Here is a 22,500-nt window from a genome sequence, read left to right on the forward strand (position 1 = left end):
ATCCTACTCTTGTATTGCCCTTTCGGGAGCGCTCATTCGAGTTTCAGTATTCTGACTCCGTTAGTCATTGCTCTGCATTTATGTTATAGTACATCTTTTGATTTATTTTGCTTTATTGTTTTTCTCTAGGTCATCTTCTGTCTCATGGCACCTTCTCTCATCTTTTAAGAGTTGGATAGTCTGCTCTGTGGGTGTTTGGTCAGTTAGTTTAAGGTGCTTTTGGAATGTTCATCTGCATATCATCACATTTCTATAATAATCCATTTGGGATTGGGCCCGACGGGTTTGATGTAATTCGTAAATGGTATCGGTAATATCGTGTATATATATATATATATATTATATATATACCTATATATATATATATATATATAATATTATATGTATATATTTATGTATATATATATATATATATATATATATATATATATATAGATAGATATATATATATATATATATATATATATATATATATATATATATATATATATATATATTATATATATATATATGTATCGGGCTACAATGTCCTTTAATATCTAATTCGCTCTACCTCGGAATTAATATGTTTTCATATATGCTTAACCGAAGAGGAATCTTTTTCTCTGGTGTAGTAGGTAAAAGCTTCACTGACGTTCCTGGATTTGAAAGGCTCCATGGGTTCGCGCCCAGGTCCAGGCAAGTCTATTATCGAGAAAAAAATTCCCCCTCGGAATTAATATATTTTCATATATGTTTTAACCGAGGGGGAATTTATTAAGCGATAATAGAATTGGCGATCGACAGGCGCGAACCATCGACCTCTCAATTCCAGGACTGGCAGTGAAGCCCCAGACCACCCTCGGTTAAAATATATATGAAAATATATTAATTCCGAGGTAGAGCGAATTAGATGTTAAAGGACATTTGTAGATCTGTGTGTTCCAAGATAGATATGAGTGCCATGGTATGTTTGCTTGCAGTAACCCTCATCCCCTTTACCAATAATTATGAAGAACGCTTGAACATACATCCTCATCTGTGTTTCCAAAGTCTTACGATCGGTTTTATGACTAGCCTCGATTACCAGGTGTTTTTCTTTTAATGGAATGTAAAACGACCTTGAGATAAGGAGAATAATTTATATCCTAATTTGGGAGACAATAAAGTCATTTGTGTCGGTGATTTTTGTGATATTGAGAAGATACTTTACAGTGCAAAATCGAGTGAATAAGAAACGAACCCTGCGGCTCCTTAGCACAGGAATTCGAACTGTTGTCTTTCCACAAATGACGTGCTTAGTTTTAGGAAAAGAAAATGGAGTGGTTTTTTTTTGCTTTTTTTTTTTCTCAACCCTCATTATGACACTGCTTCCTACTTGCGTTGAATGGTCCTTACTCTCTCCAGCGTTATTTCCTGCTTTCGAAACGCAGTCATTATTATTGCAGTATAACCACCTCCCCAGCCAGCCCGCCCTCCCTCATCCTCACCCCCCCTCCCCACGCACTAGCTCGCTTTTCATTTGTTTTGTGCAAGAGACCCTAAGGAGGTGCTAGGCGTTGTGAAGCTCTCGAGAATTCAAGTAGCATTGTATCTTTCAGACGCGTTAATATGTTGTTTTGTAGCTAAATCCCTTCCAAATGTAAAACTTCTTGGTTTTTTAAGCCGTACTTAATTTACATAAAATACTCTTCTCTGTGAAAAACATCGTTAGGTTTGTATTTTATTGTGTTAGACTTTGTCGGCCAATGAGAATTAACAACAAGACAAGCAAAGTTCAGTTTGTAGGGGACATTAAAATTGGTTTGTTGAAAGTCTGTGATAGATGTCAAGAAATGAAAATAAAGTTTGATATTGACAGAAGCTTCCTTGACGTCATGTCGGTTTAAAGGGAGAAGTTAGAATGAAATTTGAAAATATTTTCCCTTCATAAAGTGATAAGGTGCCAACGAACGATTCCTTGAGAACCAGTACTACTGCTCTCAATTTGCAGTGATTGTAGAACTGAGCCAGCTACTTAAAGCGTTTATGAATGAATGATTCATGCATTGCCATGTACCCGTTAGCTTATCTGTTTGATGGTATTTTTGGATACCTTTCAATTTGAGAGGTAGATTAAGAAATACTCGGGTACCATTCAGTTCCATGCTGAATGAAAGACAGTTGTTAGTGCTCACTTGCTACGCTATCCTCTCGGTGCATTGTGGGTAAGGAGTGACAAGGAAGTGCACCGGCACCCACTTCAATTTTCTGACCAGCGAGGATGTGAATCCGAATCCCAATTTGGGAAGGGAGGCCGATATCTTGATTCGCCGAAATCATCCAGTCATTTTGTATACACGTCATGGACAGAGGGAAAAGCTGCCAAATAAAACACACACTCGGATGAATACATAATCTCCAACGTTGGCGGATGAGATAAAATGGTTTTAGTACCAAGGCGGCCTTCACAAAAAAGATAAAACTTTATGACAATATCAAATGACTTTTATTTAATCGTACGTGTTCGTTTGTAGTAGATCGTTAATTTAACCCTCGTGTCTGAGACTCCCGAATGTTTCTTCTTCAATGTCGGTGATTATTTTCAAGGCCTCATTGACAGCAGTAATGTTGGTTCGAATTAAGCTTCTTTATAAGCCTTTCCCGGTAGCACCTGAGAGAAAGAAGCTAGAAGTTGTGTTTGTCAGTTGTTCCTGTATCTGTGGATATAAGAGGCGGGCCAGTGACTTCAGATTTATCAGTCTTTGCCACTTTGGCTGTACTTTGAATACCACTTTCATACCAAGGTGTATTAAATGGAGAATCCAGTACATTAGGCTAACTCATTCGTCTCCTGGCGATGTTTCACGTATCTGTAGTGTCTGGTTGTGAGTTGTTATACTGATAGTAAAGAAATGGTATGAATCAAACCACAAGGACAGTGTGTTTATTTCCCTGACAACATCGTTTGTTCTTGTTTTAGGAAAATCTTTTGGTTGACTCGATCAACTCGACTGAAATTGTACTGGAGGTAGATGGATAGATAGATGGCCATTGCGGAAATGCTTCCTACGAAGTGCCCTGATGATTGTAGACTTGGCTGGATTGGAACTTCGTGTATAATACGTCTCTGTGACATGAAGAGTGTAGAAAACACGACAGGGACATGAAAATGATGGGGAATGGGACACGGAAGAAGAAATACTGGGCGAGGATAATGTGAATATTTAGTCAGCGCCTCAAGGGATCCTTATTTATAGGTGATGGTACATAAGAGGATAAGAAAAAAAAATGCTTGTATTACATTGACCACCAGGGCTAAGGATTTTCATAGTGTAAGGACTGGTGTATAGCATCGGAGAACGATATATATTTAATGTTTTCTTTTTGCAAAGTGTTGCTCTGTAATAGGAATGTATTTGTGTTTTTATGCATACTGGACAGTTCCCTCGCGAATGTAAGCCATCGGCAGAACTGTGATTACGATCGTGCGCCAACGTATCTACTATTTAGTTAGTACCTTTTGAGGGCTCCAGCAGCACTGATGTATATAAGCAGACATGAGTATATGAGCGCCAATGGACATTCTTTTCTTTAGGGATTGATTCAACGCTTCTGGCAACCATAGAACATTTGGCACTTCCTGTTTTTTTTTTTTTTTTTTTTTTTTTTTTTTTTGCAAGGAGAATGTAGATCTTGGAATTGAATGAAAATTGCTTGCGTGGTCGTTTTTTGCAGAAATATTGACAGTGAAGGCTAGATATTCATGTTGCAGTCCTTCATATAAAAGTGCTAACAATTTTCTCCCTGCCGTGAGCGGTTCTTTCCCGGAAAATGACGAAGAGCGCTACTGATAAATCATGTCTAGCATTACAACTTTGTTTAACTTTTTCATGTGCCTTGCAACATTTCTAGTTCCATTCGACTATGCGCTGTCTTTTGGGGGGCTCGGGTAGGGACTGCATAAGAATCATCGGAATTCAACGTAAGGCTCTTGGTACAGCGTTAATGCTCGATCATGTTCAGAGGCAAAGAATGTCATCCCCGAAATGCTCCATCAAACGTTCGATTGCAGCTCTGTGATGTAAATGCATCGACACGACAACAAAATGTTTGTTTCCTCTTAAAACTCTGAACTCCCTTTTTCATTTGTAACCTCCTGAATTGGTGAACATTCTTTCGGTATTTGCAGGTGCCTGTATGCATGCAGGCCATTCGCGCATTGAATGCTTCCTGTTATATAAAGATTCCATTCATTCGGGCCCCCCCCCCCCCCATAGAAAGAACCCATTCATTCGGCCTCCCCCCCCCCAGAGAAAGAACCCATTTATTCGCCCCCCCCCCCCCCGCACAAACTTCCACAATATTTGCCTGATAATACTGATGTTTCAAATAGTGAAACGTCCTTGCTTGAACTCGTGTCGGTTTTGAAGGTTACACGGCTTGTACACAGTCTAAGAAGTATTTAGAATAATATATTGTATATATGTATAGTTTATATATATAAACATTTATATACATACACACACCACACACACACACACACATATATATATATATATATATATATATATATATATATATATTATATATATAAAATATATGAAGTGTGTTGTACGTACAGAACTAATTGTGTGCGCGCGCGTGTCCAAGTGTAAAAATAACTGGGAGAGAGACGGAGCCCGCTATAGAATTCACAGTATAGTGAAAGATAAACATGACAATAATAGACATGGATGAGAAATAGGAGAAAAATATGTCAAATTGACAGCATAAATATAAAGCGGAAATTCATGAGTTTTACCTTCAGCTCAGTTTGGTGTCATGGTGTGTGATAGTACTACACATTGAAACCGAGTGAATCCCTGTAAGAAGCTTTTTACAATTCACTTGATTCTAATGAGATCTGGGAAGAAGATAGTAAAGCCCTGCGTAGTGCCTACGTTACAGGAAGGTGTTCTCTTACAGGAAGGTGTTCTCTAGACTCAGTTTTTTTTCCTTTTAACAAATAAACAACACGTTGGCCAGATACTTCGGTGGCTGATCAACAAGTCTAGTCACCAAGGTCGGCGGCTCTGTAACGACCAAGTCTTCTGGTCTCGAGTGCTGTCGACGTCACTGTTGTTGCTTTATTTATGCAGAACAAGAATGATTCGATCTTTCCTAGGCAGTGACCCCCAAGGGATTTAACCCGGTATGTATCCACCTTTGCGGCGTGTTTAGTACATGCTCGCTGGGGATGACCGTAAAGCCTTAAACAAAAGGCTGCAACTATCATAAAGATAATGACCCCCAGGAAATGTCAGTCTTAGATAACGACTCCCGAAATATGTATATTTATGATATATAAGTATATACTATATACATATACATAGCGCACACACTATATATATATATATATATATATAATATATATATATATATATATATAACACACACACACACACATATATATCTATATCTATATCTATATCTATATCTATATCTATCTATATCTATATCTATATCTATATCTATATCTAGATATAATATATATATATATCATAGATATAGATATAGATATAGATATGATAGATATAGATATAGATATAGATATAGATATAGATATAGATATAGATATAGATATAGATATACGCAAACCAAGCGCGAGTTTTGGCCATTACGTAGCGCTCTCTCTCTCTCTCTCTCTCTCTCTCTCTCTCTCTCTCTCTCTCTCTCTCTCTCTCTCTCTCTCTCGTATATTTATGTATTGTTATAGACGCATTCCTGCGTTTACATACAAATACTCTTGCCTATGTATCTGAAACGATACTCCAGCCATGCAAACATTCCAACAGCTGTATATATATATATATAGAATATATATATACTGTATAGTATGATAGCTATTGAGTTGACGTATATTTTTAACATTTCCCGCTAGCCTGCAGATAATTGAAGTTCATCAAAGTTTGGTCTGGTAAGAAGTTGGAATGGTGACCGTATACCGTTGCAGTCAAGTTCCCTTGACCTTCCTAGATTCATAGGTTAGAATCTGAAAAATAAAACCACCTAAAGTAAACGCAAACTTCCACATCACACACACACACCACGCAGAGAATGGCTTACACCTCAATGGAATGATTGCTCGAGTGCGTAAAGTCACTGTCACCATAACGAAAGGTTTGAATCTTGGTCAGAATAGGAGCACTTATCATAATCATAAATGATCCCCCCTTGAATGGAAGATTTTCTCTAGCGCGGTGAATCCCACATCAGTATGTTGTTAGCGCCCTCATACTGCTAAATGTAAATCGTGTTGAATTAGTGACCTGCTGTAACAATTGTATGCATATTTTATCCATCGTGTTTTTCGCTTTTGGAAACGGTGGTAGCAGAAGACTATGGTCGATTCCTGAGGAAGTCCCAAGGGATGAGGTGAGGTTGTTAGCCTCAGGATTTTTTTTTTCTTTTAACAATTACTTGTTTGTTTTTTAAGATTGCGGTAGCAAGTAATTATTGTAATGTATTTCCAATTTTTGAGTCAGTTTCGACGAATAGTGATGCGTGCGTAATCCTTCATGAAGTGAAAATACGACCCCGTAATAAATAAAGGTAATAAGAAACCTTGAACGGAGAGCGAGCTAATGCTGCAAAAGGGTCAGATCACAGCCGGCGGTATAACTGTTCTTCAGTATAGGCCTTGATCTATTCTAAGGGACGACTGTTTCTAGTTAAGATCCTCACTATTATGAAGCTCATGTCTCACTTACCTTATGAAGCACCAAATGAACCGAAAGTTGCAACGAACCCGAGCAATTTAGTGCGAGTGAAAATGATTCAGAATGGAGTCCCACAGCCAACAGAGGAAGCTCGATTTGTTGCGTCTTTTGTGTTTCATTAAGTTTTTAATATTCGTCATTTAATTTATGTAATTATATAGGTAGAATTGTTACCAGCCTTTTTGCAATGGCAGTAAGATTTGGTGGAATAGCTTCGTGAATAAAGTCCGCTGTTTGAAATGGAACTCCATGGCACATGTCCCTTTCATCTCATTTTTCTTTGTTCCTTGAAGTTGGAGAATTCTGTTAGTGAAGGGAAGAGTGAATGTCTCACATAAAATATCAAGTGCTAGATCCAGGTATACGCTTTTTACATAGTTCTCTCTCTCTCTCTCTCTCTCTCTCTCTCTCTCTCTCTCTCTCTCTCTCTCTCTCTCTCTCTCTCTCTCTCTCTCTCTCTCTCTCTCTCTCTCAACATACTAAATATCGTCCTATCAACAGAAAGTAACCTAGTGTCTGACCTTTCAGTAGATGCAAATCTAGGCAAAAGCGACCGTAAAATTGTTACATTTCAAATTAATATCAACATAAAAAAGAGAAGATATTAATGAGATTACAATATCGTCGACAAGACCTAAAAAAGCTAAAGGATTGTGTTAAACATCTAGAGCACGACGAGAACACAGGCATAGATAAGAACTGGGAAGCCTTTCTAGAAGAATACACAGAAAACCCCTGTAGATGTATACCATTAAAGCAAATACTAACAAATGGTAACCCTCAGCCTAAGTGGTTCAACAGAGAAAATAAAATTAAATAAGAGAAAGAAACAGATTGTACAAATCAATGCACACATACCCTACACCAGAAGAAGCAAGCAAGCATAAAGAACTCTGTAGAAAGGTGGACAAATTAGTAAGAAATGCGAAGATAAATGAGTTTATAAGGAAACCTCAAAAAATAATTCTTTGCGCATGTTGATAGTAGGAAACCAATAAAGATAGCATAGGTCCCCTAAGGGACAATAGAGGAAACCTGGTGAACTCAGACTTGAAAAAAGCAGTTATTGAATAAGTTTTTTACTAGTGGTTCACAATCGAAGACACTACCTCAATACCGGAACTTGCTATTAAATATGAAGGGGGTAGAACCGTTGAACAAAATAATATTTACAGAAGAGGACTAACAACAAAATAGACAAACTCAACAAGTTTAAATCTCCTGGCCCGGATGGGATTCATCCAACAAATTAAAGGGTTAAAAGACGAGATAGTTCCTCGCCTATATAAACTTTACAGAAAAAGTGCAGAACAACGAAAGGCACCGAAAGGATGGAAACTAGGTAATGTGCCCCCAGTTTACAAAAAAGGTCCAAGAGAAGAGCTGGGAATTTATAGACCAATCTGTGTAACGTTGGTCGTTTGTATGATTTTTGAGTCCATAATTGCAGATCAAATTGTGGATCATATTGATAGAAACAACTTCTTGTTGAACAGCCAACACGGTTTCAGACAAAACAGATCCTGCCTATCAAACCTCTTGGATTTTTTCATAACATACTTGGTATTTACGACGGTAGTATAGCAATAGATATACTCTACTTAGATTTCCAAAAGGTAATGACAAAGTTCCACACAAGAAACTAATGACAAAAGTTAGAGCTTTAGGAATTGTAGGAGAAATAGCAGACTGGATCGAAGATTGGATGACCTATAGAAAAAAGATAGTCGTAATAAATGGTGAAGAATCACAATGGGCAGATGTGACAAGCGGAGTTCCTCAGGGTTCTGTCCTTGGCTCTCTCTTGTTTTTTTGTTTTTTTTTTACATTAATGACATTGATGTAGGCTTAACTGGCAGGATAGCCAAATTTGCAGACGACACCAAACTAGGTGTAAATGCAGCAAACCCAGATACAGAGGAAAGTTTAGGAAATGATCTAAAGAAAATAGGAGAGTGGTCAAAAAGATGGCAAATCCCTTTTAACTTGGATAAATGTAAAGTGTTACAAAAAGGAACAAACAACCCTCATGGCAACTACATGCTGCTTGGGAATGACATAAATAGTGAAGAACAAGAAGAGGACCTTAGATTCATTATTACCAAGGACTTTAAATCCACAAAATAGTGCATAAAAGCTGAAAAGAAGGCACAGAAACTAGTGGGATACATAAAGAGGCAGTTCAAATACAGAAACAAGGAAACGGTGCTGCAGCTCTATACATCAATAGTTAGACCTCATCTTGAGTATGCAGTACAGTTTTGGTCACCAATACTAAGAAAGGACATAAATAGGTTAGAAGGGGCACAAGCAAGGGCCACAATGTTAATTCCATCCATCAGGCAAATAGGTTACCAAAGACGGCTAGTGAGCCTGAACATTTGGCCTAGAAACACGCCGATTGCGAGGACTACTAATAGAAACATTCAAAATACTGGAAGGCATAACAAAAGTAGACAGTAACCTATTTACGTTAAACGAAAACCAGACAAGAAATAATGGATGGGAACTTCTTTTCATTCAAGATACGTGACGCTTGGAATAAACTGCCACCAGAAGTTGTAAACAGCAACAGTGTGGAATAGTTTAAAAGAAAGCTTGACAAAATCATGAGGACACTGTGAATGAGCAGTAAAACCTACTCCAAGACGTAAGTGAGCAGACGATGTCTCCCCGGATGGACTAATAGTCTTTGAGACATCTCAATCCTTGTAACACCTTTTAACTTTCTCTCTCTCTCTCTCTCTCTCTCTCTCTCTCTCTCTCTCAGCGATTCATCGGCAACGTTTCACCTAAGCAAGAGTGTTTTGTAAGCCACATGAAAAGGTGAACTTCAACGGTCTGTCAACATTGCCATAGAAAAGTCCATATCTTCTTTCTGCCCTTATCAGACAGACAGCGCAAGTTGGCAGTGTTCAGAAAGGAGCCTCAAGACAGAATTCATTGAGTAAAACTAGTCCAGGGTATTGGACCAAACTTTCATGTATCAGTCAATTATGTAAAGCCAGGAAGAGAGTGAACCTTTTGCCTAGGAAAAGGCCAAGTATCTGTAAACAGTATAGTTAGTTGTCATTTGCAATTGTAGTTTTATGCTTAAAAAAATAACATTACTCCTATGCTTTTATTTCTTTCGTGCGTTAGAATGTTTAGATTTTCAAAAATAAGAGAGATTATTTAGAAACATGAGTCGCACGTCAAACGTGTGATGACGACACTGAACCATTTCCGATAATATAATCGATCCACGTTGAAGCAGTATGTAGACCAAGTTCCTGTCATGACGTGGACTTAACGCCCACAGCCAATATCGCCTTGTATTTTACATGCCAATGAAGACATTTATAATCTAGCTATGAAAAGTTAAGACTTTCCTACAATTAGCTGCGTAGACATGTTTGTCCTCTTGCCGAGGGAGGCATTTAATTCTAATCCAAAATGGCACACTTTCAGGATTAACCCGGAGATTAAGGTTAATCATGAGAATGTTTTTACTTACAAGTGACTTCGTTTTGAAATAATATATGCAAGTGTACGCATGTATATATATTAATGTATGTATATATATGCATGCAACATGTATATATATAGATAGATAGATCTATATACATAACTCAATTTTGTAACGAGAAATATGAAAAATATACATAAAGGTCCATGTATCACGTTTTGATGTTTGTGTTTCTTATTTTATTATGGGTGTTCTGCCGAATGGAGGGAGGTGGCAGAGAATTTACTATTTACTATTACCCTCATTCACTTCACTTAATCATCCATACACGAGGAAACGGCACGACGCTGCTAAAAAATAATGCCAAATCTACCACTGTCACTATTTTTTACCAAATATTTTGAGCGAGATTAAGGAAATCTGGCAGCAGTGCTAATCGCCCTCGAGTCCCAGCCTTTTGTAGCCAGACTTTTATTATGGTCGCCATCGTAATCACCCTTATCAGATAAACAGTCCGTTACGTATAGTTATTGTAAAAAACGATTTCCCCAAAGTAGGTCGAGGATGCATTACTTGTTTTCTATAAAAAAGATATGTCGCCACATCCACTAAATGTAATAAGATCACTGAGGAGGATATAGTCTACTCTTATGGATTGCTGTTAATGTAACATATCTCCACTGTGAGCTATGGAAATGCGCTTCAGTAGGAGACATCCAGTTCATTCAAAATTTTCCTTTACCTGATTTCTGCCTCCACTTTTCACTTTCAGTCCCGTCACAATGGAAACCAATAAGGGAATCATGATGTGCTTCGTGGCTACCATGTGAAAATTAGTAGAAAGAAACTGACCCTGGCGCCATTTCATGACCTCAAGACGGTAGATTTTCTAATGAGCGAATTTTGCAATGCTTGGAGATAGAAAGTCTTGATGGAATGGATCCTTCTCTCTCTCTCTCTCTCTCTCTCTCTCTCTCTCTCTCTCTCTCTCTCTCTCTTGTGTCATGTCTAACAATAACATACGCTCCTCTACACCTCACCAAAGGCCAGTTAATTAAAGGTGTATTGGCCATCAAAGTGATTAACTAAGGGGATTATAATACTAGGGTTTATTAACTGTCCTTTGGTAAGGTGTAGAGGTATGAATGTTATTGTTAGTCTCCAAAGTGATTAATGGAGGGGATTATAGTACTAGAGTTTATTGAATGGCCTTTGGCAAGGTGCAGAGGAGTGAACGTTAAAGTTAGCCACTAATGTGATTTAAAGGAGGGGATTATAATGCTTGCCTTTGTTGACAGACCTTTGGTAAGCTATAGAGGAGTGAATGTTATAGTTAGCCACAAAAATGGCTGACGTAGGGTATTATAATGCTATGGTTTGTTATTTAGCCTTTGGTATGTTGTAGAGGAGTGAATATTATAATTGTCATCAAAGTGATAACAGAGGAGATTATAATACTGCAGTTTATTAAGAGGCCTGTCATACTGTGTAGAGCAGTGAATGTTATAGTTATCCGCCAAGAAGATTATAAGACTAGATTTTATTAATTGGCCTTTGGTAAGGTGTAGAGGAATGAATAGTATTGTTAGTCTCAAAAGTGATGTATGGAGGTGATTATAATACTAGATTTTATTAACTGGCTTTTGTAAAGATGCAGAGGAATGAATGTTATTGTTATAGTAGATTCACACCAACCGTGCCTTTGGCATCTAGGCGAGTCCCTTACGACGGTCCTGATTGGCTGTTGATAAGCCAATCACAGGACTGGAAGCTCTCAGTCTCTCGAGAGAGTTCACATAGGCAGGATGTATATTCCACCTCTCCTGAAAGACATATCCCTCAGGAGAGGTGGAACATACATCCTGCCTATGTGAACTCTCGAGAGGGACTGAGAGTTTCCAACCCTGTCATGGGCTTATCAACAGCCAATCAGGAGCGTCGTAAGGGACTGGCCTAGACATTAGATGCACGGATGATGTGAATCTACTATAGCCATCAAAGTGATTATCAGAGAGGCTTATAATACTAGACATTATGACTGGCTTTTTTTTAAGGTGTAGAGATGTGAAGAGTATAGCCACCAAAGCGTTTAAGGATTTGATTAGAATAACAGACTATTTGACTGACGTTTGGGAAGGTCTAGAACAGAGGAACGAATGTTACTGGTAGCCACCAAAGTGATTAACGGAGGGGAATATTAATACTACACTTTCTTAACTGGCCTTTGGTAAGGTTTTGAGCAGGAAATGTTGTAGATAGCCACCAAAGTGATGAACGGAAGGGTTAAGTGAGAAGCTCATTTAAATAGAGAAGGGTCCACTCCCCAAAAGACTATTAGCCCCTAGCAATGAAAAAGTGTTGACAATAAAATAAATCCCAAGAAATTGACCTCTGACCTGTTTATCTGGCGCTGGACTCTGGCCAGACTGAAATATGCGATAGTCCGAAGGTCTAACCTGAAAACAAATGTTCCGTAAAATTAATTTTGCTCTTGGCTAAACACAGTAGAAGACTGTTCTGAAGTGCATTTGATGTACTTTAGTTTACAGGAAAAGCATTCCTATTAACTACATCACGCATAACTTGCAAATGATATACATGTATATATATATGTATATATACATATATGTGTGTTTTTGTATTTACATATATGTATATGTGTGTGTGTGAGACAGTGCGCGCATGTCAGTGAAAAACAGTAGAATGAAAACCGAACTTCAGTGCCAAGTGCTTTCGCATTTACCTGCCTATCCCTGAAGGACACTAATGTCTATATGCATACGGTGCATAGATTTCCTTTAGCTCATGAATCATCACTCAGGTTTGTTACCGAATCACATTTGTCAACATCCTACTTGTCATGAGAGCTTTCTCGAAGTAAAAGGTGCTGTTGTCTCGATTTTGCGAAAGCATTCCGACGCCATATCACAGAGCTGGTGGGAAGTCCATTTACTGCTGCAGAAATAGTAGGTACGCGAAATGGATTATTAGCGTTGGCTGACGTCACCTTGAGGACGCTTGTTTACTGTCAGCAAAACAAAACCTTGTGACTTAAGCCTCAGCTGCCTCTAGTCTTCTTAGCAGACAGATTTCCCCAGAAGTTGCACTTTGCAGAATCAAAATAAGATGTTTGTAAACACGTGGTTGTCGACTTCCTGGGAAGAGGACGGAATGCCCGAAGCGGCCTTGTACCCGCTCACCTTCGGCGGGCGGGTATTTATTTCTGTTACAGTTCCTGCCCGCTCTCCAACCTGGCTATTTAATCTTACAGTATGCCGTGGGAATCACATTCAGGATTTTTATTAGTTTACCGCACAAGAAAACTAATGAGATGGCTTTGTCTGTCCGTCCGCACTTCTGCTGTCCGCCTTCGGAGCCTAAAAACTACTGAGGCTAGAGGGCTGAAAATTGTTAATCATCCACCCTCCAGTCATCCAACATACCAAATTGCAGCCCTCTAGCCTCAGTAGTTTGGCAACGCTATAGGACAGGCCAGCGCCTGGCCGTGGCTGAAAGTTTCATGGACTTTGTCTCATACAGAAAACTCGATTGCGCCCAAGAAATTTCGGCGCATTTTTTACCTTTTATTTATTTATTTTTATTTTGAATACTCAGGAATTGTGGCAGAGGTCATCCAAATTTTGTCCGAAGTGAAGAGCCAGGCTTCTGCGAGAATTTTAATCCTATTGCCAAATTGGAGGTAACATTATTGAATGACTTCAGTGGGAGGTTCAACAGCAGGAGCATCATCAGCTTCGTAGACTCGTGTCATGAAAGGAAAGGTTTTTCAAAATCTGACCTTGCTTTTCGTCATGTTTACATTTTAGTAGCCTTAGTATTTTCATGGTCCTCAATATCTTTATAGTTTCATTACATTTTATTATTTACTGTTGACGTCTGATGGAGTGAGTAGAAGAAGAAATTTGCGCTGCAAAACTAAGGTATTGCTCAGGAATCCTTTTCCTGGTCTTTATCAGTCGTCCTCGGGGGCTCGCTCTCTGCCATCCCTCTCAAATAAGAGGGAAGCGGAAACAATGAGTTTCTAGGAAGAGGATTCGAACCGTTCTCTGTTGGCGTGTTTGGGGTGCGGATGTGTAGATGGTCTTCGGAAGTTGCGATCGTTTTGGTTTACCAAGAACAGAACAGTTGTCCCGATCGGAGAGCGCCAAACAAGATCAAGAGAGACTCGGCCGAACTCATTTATTTATTTGTGAGTGACAAAGCTCACTCAGTTGTTTCCTGATACTTCCTTACCTAAGCTAAGGCTCACCACCAACAACTTTTGACGGACACCGAAAGGTTTGATTCGGTTGGAAACAAAACCATTTTAACTTTTATTTTTGTAACAAGCAGAATTCATGCTTTCACAGATACGTGAGCAACTGCAGGCTTCTTTTGAATAGCGGGAGTCGACTGTTATAACGACACTGACAAAAACAACCATGAAATAGATACAGCTCGACTCACCTTTGTCAAATCCGATGGAGGCGAGAGACTGGTGCTGGTACAAGGAAGGGACGCTGTCCGGTGAAGGGAGTCTGTGCGCCATCTTGCATCAATGCTTCATTAAGAGTTCTTCGTTCCTTTGCGTGAGCGACGTCGACCTACTTCGCCACCAGGTGGTCCGGCCTGCTTTTGCTGGTGACTGAAACGGCTTCCTCCCTCCTTTCCCTCAGCGAACTGGTGCGAAGGATTTTAGCATAATACCCTCGATGATCTGGATAGAGGAAGTTGCCCAGCGTTTGAATAACTTGTGCTTGTTTCAGTAGTATGGCCTGGTTGCTCGTTGTACCCTGCGAACAGTGATAGGTATGAGTCATTGTTAATGTATGTGGCAAACAGAAAGTGAAATAACATTCTCCCGTAGCATCCAACAGTTTACTGAAAATTGACTTCATAAGACCCCTTAAACATTCACTTCGCATCTGCCTCATTCAAGGATGATTTCATTTAGCTTTAGATATTCAACAGGAATGCCTGAGTGACCTCAGTCTTTCCATAATATTGATTTTGGACACTGTCCAATGTCTTTTTGTAATCATAAAGGCTATTTGAAGGAATTTTTAAATTCCATACACTATACAACAGGTTTTTGATCTGTCCAACTCCTGCCTCTTCTGAAACCAACTTGTTTATTCTTCCTGGCTTATTATTATCGGTGTCTTTCTCCGGCCTTTTCAGAATGGACCTACTGAGCTTTTCATTACAGTCAGGTTCAGTTTCTGACATCAGGCTTTGTTTCCTCATTCCATATTCTGTAAAACGATGTAGCTCGTTACATGATATCATTTCAGACCTCATCTGATGTTCTCCATCTCCCAAGATTCTTTATTATTGACAAAAAGTAAATTCATCCAAACGCACATGCTATGCTGGTCTTCTTCAGCTTCTGGCATATAAATCTAAAGATCCTCTTATTACTGATGTTATGATTATCCCAGCTCTCCTTTTGACGAAGATTTCTTTTTGTTTTTCTTGTTAACTTTCAACCCTTGAATACTTGATCACTAATTCTGTGGGCTACTCTAACACTATTGCCCCTGCCTGCATGCATGCTTTGCTAACATCATCGATCTGTTTGGCTAAGTATCCTTTCTTGCGCTCATCATCTCCTCCCTGAAGTTTGTCTACATGTATTATCTACTCCGGTTTATTTTTAAAATTGTATCCCAGTTCCCATCCGATAGTCAAGTTTTCGGTTTTGCCATCCCATATCTCAGAATTCTTTTACAGCAGACTACTGTACGTTCTTGGAGTTAAACTAGTCTTCATTCATCGTCTGCTCCACCTCAGACATTGGTTTCTTGTTCTGGAAATCTGTTTTGACATTTAATTTCTAAAGCCTCTTGATGTCCTTCTTCAAGAAGCTTTACAACTTTGCATCTAGACACTAAGGTGCTTTTCATTTCAACTCGAGTGTGGCAACGACAAGTTGGTGATCACTGCCGAGTCTCATCTGCTTCGAGTCTCATCTGCTTCTTTGTCGATCCTAACATTCCATGCTGTTGTTTTTCTCTTTATTAATGACTATATGATCCACGTTGTTTCTTAACTGCCATCTAGAAAAGTCCAAGTGTATTTATAGAAGTCCTTTTGTTGGGGGTAGAGTCCCTCCAGTCATCAGGCTATTCAGCACAAGAACAATTAAGTTGCACCCATTTTCGTCTTTAGTTTCTCTCGGGCCTTCCCCTCCCATTGCATTCTAGAACCCTCCTTCGTTGCTCTTTGCAACTTTTGCACTCATATCGCCACAGACAATTCTCATGCCCCTTTCTGGTATTTCATCTATAACATTTCGCAGTTCTAAATAAAAGTCATCTACTGCTCACTGCTTTCCTGCCAGTCAGTTCCTTTTCTGCACTTGGTTTTAAGGTCGTGTCTACTTCTTCTCTGCCAATTCCATCGGTTCATCCTGAATAAATGAAGCTCTAAGAAGATTATTATGGGTCAGATGCAGGGTAGAGTTAGAAATGATGCCATAAAGGAAAGGAGGGAAATTTCATACGTAGATAAGGTCATTGTGAAAGGGAGATAGACATGAACTGGGTGTGTCCTTACAACCTTTCCCGTAGGGAGGTAATACCGACAGTGCACCTCACTCGGTGCACCGTAGGCATGACTTAAGGTTCTTTTCAGCATCCCTTCGGTCCCTAGCTGCAACCCCTTTCATCCTTTACCGTACCTTCGTCCATTTTCTCTTCTTCCATCTTACTTTGAACCCTGTCGTAACAGTTGATCCATTGGGCAGCTGCGAGGTTTCCTCCTCCTGTTGTTATTACGCCCTTTTTTAGCCTTTCACTCTTCTCCATTTCCCTTTTAGCACTGAACAGCATCATCGGTCCCATCTCTTGGCATAAATTGTTTATTGCATTCCTTTGCACAGCCTCTGGAAGAATAGCATTTCATATTGTCACCCTGTCTCCTGTAGGCCCAGAATAGCTGGAAAAGCCATATTTCCTTGAATAAGGCCCATGAGAAGAGGGGTTGGATGACAAGTCTCAATTAAAAGAAATGAATAGCGGGACGTCGCAGAGGTCTTTTGTGGCGTTGGAGGCGATGTAATGATGATATTTATTAAATAGCATGAACACACTTACATATAAAGAGCTTAAGGAACAGTCACCTTGCTAAACAACATAAATCTCCCTATGCATGAACAGAGGAACAAAGGAAAAAGGTCAAATAACTGAATGATTGTATTTTTTTTTTCATGTGCACTGAGTGATTAACTTCCTCTTAGATGAATTTTGAGAACTCGTATCACAGAGAATGGTTAAGAGTTATAACAACCGTGTGGTACATCCATGCAAGTTTTCTATATTATTTGATAGCATATACGGTTGTCCACTCGCCCAGATAGACCTAAATTATATATTCCATTCCTTTGCACGACTTCTGTTTGTGCGCTTTTATGTGGCCAGATAGTCGTAGTGGTGGTAACTGTGTCCAAGTTCGATTTTGCCGAGAGGTTTTCAGAAATGAATACTATCTTATCTGAAATATCGCGAAGTTTTTTAGGCAATGTCGTATCAAACTGCGTATCTCAGTATGAACTTCACAGACATGCAACGTCATTTTTTGTATATTCGATGTTAGTCAAAAGTCCATCAGGTATTTATATAGATATGTGGACCATTCCCGTGTGTGAAATTCCTTTGTAGAATCCAAGGTGCCAAAGACCAACGAATTGGTTTTGTTTTTGTTTTCGGCTTAGAAAAAACGCACAGCCTGGTCGAGGTGGAGCCGTGACACCTGTTTTGTGCGAGAAAACTCTCCATTCTTGAATTGTTGCAGTTTTACGCACATGCAATCCATTGATATATCCGAACCACTCACTCTATTTTAAGTCACTTTACCTGATAATTGTGCCATGTGAGAAATGTTGTCATTCTTCTTACTTTTTTCGGAAACCTCGCTGAGAGGGCCTCAGGAAACCAAGCCTACCTTGTCCCATTCAGTCTAGAGATATGTAATCAGCGGTGTTATTCTAGATAAAAAGATGTTTGTTTTCGACCTGGCACTCTGCAGCACTCCGGTTTAGGGCCGAACGTAAGTAATCTCGAGATCCCGTCAGAAGATAATATTTCGGAGGTGGCGATAAAGATGTTATGAGCCTAGTAAGTCGTCGGTTTATTTGTGCACTCAAAAGAACGACAAAGTTTAAGTTCATTTTAACTGAGGATCCACCGTTAGTATTGCTTGCATGTTGCCAGAATGATTGTTCAGACAGGATACACACGAGGGATTTGGGATTGACCATCTGAGAACAAGAAGCTCTCTTCAAAAGATGAAGAGTAAAAGCTAACGGCGGCATTAAGGAAAAAGCAGCAAATGGTATCGCCTTCGCTGGTCATTATCAGGCATTTCTTTCATAACGGAATTTGTGAGAGACACTTCCATTCTGTTATAAAACGTAGTGTTCTTCAGTTGCATATCAGGGAAGGTAGCAGGATGATTTACCGAATGAGCTTCCAGATACACACGCACACGTGCACCACACACACACACACACACACACACATATATATATATATATATATATATATATATATATATATATATACATATATATATGTATATATATATATATATATATACATACCACATTATCACTGGTTAAAAAATAGAACTATTTCCAATGGCTTGAAAATAAAGTCGAAACTAGTCAGGACCTACACACCTTATTTTTTCACCTGTGGTAACGCATAGTAAACGAATCGCGTGATAGTGGTTATATATATATATATATATATATATATATATAATATATATAGATATATATATATATATATATCTATATATTTATGTAACTTATAACTGAATCAATTTTTTCATCTATGTTGTTACGAGCATTGCGCATTGTCAGTCCCCAATATTTGGATCAAGAAATTCAATACATAAGACAAATAGGGAAAGATTTATGTTATCCTTCACATATATTAGATGTTTGCTATATAAAGCCCACAAAATGTTTTATAGTGCAAGTAACGCGGAGGAGAAAGAAACTTCTAAGAACATTCTCAGCTTGCCTTATTTTAACGGTTTTGAAACCATAAATCATTGTTAAAATCTTTTAAGGTTAATCTCGTTTTTTCCTCTAATAACTCACTAAAAGGAATGTTAATAAAAAATGGCCCCACGGAAAGCAACAACATAATATATAAAATTCCATGTATGGACTGCCCCTCCTTTTATCTCGGGCGATCTAGCAAGGGCTTAGAAGTATGAATCAAACAGCATAAATATTCTGTCAGAACTGGGCGCAATATTCATTCATTTAAGTGAAAACAACCACTGGATAAACTGGACTGATAGTTCAGTAATTGCAAGATCAAAAGATGTCTTATCACGAAATCTTTTAGAATCTGCCATTATACAACTCACTTCCCATTGTAATTTTAATATTAATCGTGGCCTGTTTCATTTAGACCCTTGTATTTGTAATATGTTTAAGAATTACCTCAAAGATACAATCATAGACCTAAATACAAATTAGTTGCCTCATAGATATTTTCTTTGTATATGTATGTTTAATATGTTTTGTGAATAAGTTTTTGTTTACCAAAGGTTTGAATGTGGTCAGTTGCCGCCCTGTATTATCCTTTAATTGTCTAGTCCCTGTGTCTGAGCAATTGGACTTAATCTTTTTGTTCTCAAATTGTACCCATGTTTATTTTCGTTTGAGAAAGTTACTAATTCTCCAGGTGTGTTGGATTCTAGGTACTTATCTCCTTATAATCCCTATCTGTCACTTATACGACCCTTCCTTGTCCTCTCAGTTTTTCATGTATGTCAATCAGTCTGCTAAGTAAAGGACGTTGAGTCGAAAGATCTTGCAGTTACTCCAGTGCAGTGTTTCACTATCCTTCATGGCTTATACCTTAATATATATATAAGTATATGAGTATATGTATAAACTTTCGTAACTTCTAATAAGCTTTTAAATGGCCAATAATAATAAAAGATGCAATTGTTCTTTTGAGACAGAGGCTTCATTTTATAAGGAAGGTGCTTGGGCAATTATTAATGTACACCCATGAGACAGTTGCAGTTTCATGAATTTGGGCTTCCTCAAATGATGGCTTCTTGGTTGTGATGATACCCAGTTCTTATAAGCTTTACTCGATGTCCTGATTCTCTGCCAATGCTGCATCGCTCTGGACAAAGTGAAGGGATGTTTGGTGGTCATTCTCTTGACTGACATGCTTTCACAGAATAGAGTGCTCATAAATGGTAAAAATAGAAACAGAGCAAAGTAAAAAAAAAAGCAGTAAGATTAAATAGAGATAGAATTAGTAGTAAACGCCGAGTAAATCGTAGATTAAGAAGTAAATTGTGAGTTAATGTGCCGCACGCAAGGATATTCAAACGGAAGACTGTATACAAGATACTGTGCAACCAAGATGCAAGAGTTTTGGTTGTATGTTCAACAGTTGGTGTAAAGTTGCTACTCATGGTATTTGAGATGACGTGCCTGCCACTATATATACTGACATAAATGGCTACCTCCAGGATCTATGCAAAGCATGAATGAAATTGGTTAACGCTGGGAAACATTAGTTATTCAGAGGAAAGTGGAAAAAGAACTCCGATCGGCTGAATCAAGGACATGATGACATGACGATGTCCGGAACAAATGTGATGTCTGATAGCGCTTGAAGGAATGTTTAGTAGAGGTTACCGTACAACAGAAAACAATTGTCAAGACTCGATGAATCACAATCTTATGAAGTCCCAAGGCTTTTCATTCATTGCTTTAAGGAACTGTGGAAAACCTCTCCAGGGAAATCTCCTTGCAAGAACAAGCTCGGAACATTAATCACTCTGAGAGCACCCGAGGAAATTGGTCAGTTTTGAGTGAGAATCATGAATGAAGCCGTTTTTTCTTCCCTGAATCACATCCAGTATTAAATGAGAAGCGTCGCAGAAAAGCTGAGAAAGAAAAGCTAAAGTAGAGGAAGCAGCATGTAGGACTTTGGATGGAGACTCCTGAAATTCATTGTTAACAAAGAGAGGCGAGAAGGGGCGACAGTGGATAACCGAGGAACACCTCTGGAAAAGTAAAGGTCAGACGTAGTTCTGTTAATTACTATTAAAATAAAAAAATAAAAAAAATATAAAAAACTGTGTACCAAGACAAGGAGTCAAGTAGAGCCAGCCGCGAGTTCGATTCTCGTGCATTCCATTGAGGAGTGAGAGAGGTGTATTTCTGGTGATAGTTCACTCTCGACGTGGTTCGAAAGTCACGTAAAGCCGTTGGTCCCGTTGCTGTATAATCACTGGTTCCATGCAACGTTAAAACACCATACAAACAAACAACTCAAGTAGAGCCATCTGCAGGAACTTTGACAGTCAGGATTTGGAGTAAGACTCAACTCTGTTTCAGTCAAAAGCGGAGTCCACACGATCATTCGGAATGTCAGTATTTCCGTGAATGTCATTCGGACTAATCGTGTGAACTGTGGAATGATGGAATGTCAGTCACGAAATGGTGGATTTGAATATATTTAAAAATCCGTCATCCACAGACATCATTAGCTTATGGAATGAGTGAAAGACTGATGATCGTCTGTTTTGAACGTCAATCTTGTCAGTCAGTGTTATCATGTTCTCTGCGGAGCCACCATCAGCGCCAAGATGGCAACGCTTTCTGAAAACAGCGACAGCAAGGTTTTGCTGCGGCCTGAATTGCAGTCAGACAGAATGAAAATGAATCGAGGGAAAATAGAAGAAATGCTGTGTATGTGAAACTTTTAGAAAGTCACAGGTTCATGAAAAAAAAATGCCACCTTCGACGATGTTGAAAGGAAATTTAACAATTTCAGGAAGCTCTTGACTAAAAGAAGTGGCGCTAGTCCTGAGGAAATTTGTGAACCCTCTTCATGGGTTTTTCATGAACTGGTTTTTGTAAAGGACATAGAAAAGCCGACATAGAGCCGATGTGAAGGGAGGTACAAATAACATTAGGAGTCTACGGCTAACTCATTTACTTACAAAATATTCACAATGGCCAAGAGCTCGTGCCAGCCGCAATGTAGCATCTGACCTCTGCCGGGTAGAAACAGAGATTTAGTGCAAGCATTTGTGTTCGCTCACAGAGAGAAATATGCATGTAAAATGTTATAGGACATTCGACTGAAGATCATACACACGTATATATTTAGTTAGTGATAATATATAAAATGTGACAATATTATAATAATAATAATAATAATAATAATAATAATGAAGATTATGTACAAAGGTCGTACGAGAGAAGTGTTTCTTTTGTCGACGTGTTTTCTTTCGCGGGGAGTCCTGTAGCACCCAAGATCCTTCTTTAGAGTTTTCCAG

General features: G+C 38.7%; 1 protein-coding gene across 1 annotated transcript in view; it reads right to left on the reverse strand.

Annotated features, from left to right (window-relative positions):
* Positions 1–22,500, reverse strand: part of LOC135217062 (uncharacterized) — a 144,214-nt gene that overhangs the window by 117,134 nt on the left and 4,580 nt on the right. The window contains exon 2 of the mRNA XM_064252720.1: positions 14,635–14,960. Coding sequence (XP_064108790.1) covers positions 14,635–14,716 — 82 coding nt within the window. The 5' untranslated portion in view covers positions 14,717–14,960. The remainder of the gene's footprint in view (positions 1–14,634; positions 14,961–22,500) is intronic.

Source organism: Macrobrachium nipponense, chromosome 19, assembly GCF_015104395.2.
Source record: "Macrobrachium nipponense isolate FS-2020 chromosome 19, ASM1510439v2, whole genome shotgun sequence".
Taxonomy (NCBI): domain Eukaryota; kingdom Metazoa; phylum Arthropoda; class Malacostraca; order Decapoda; family Palaemonidae; genus Macrobrachium; species Macrobrachium nipponense.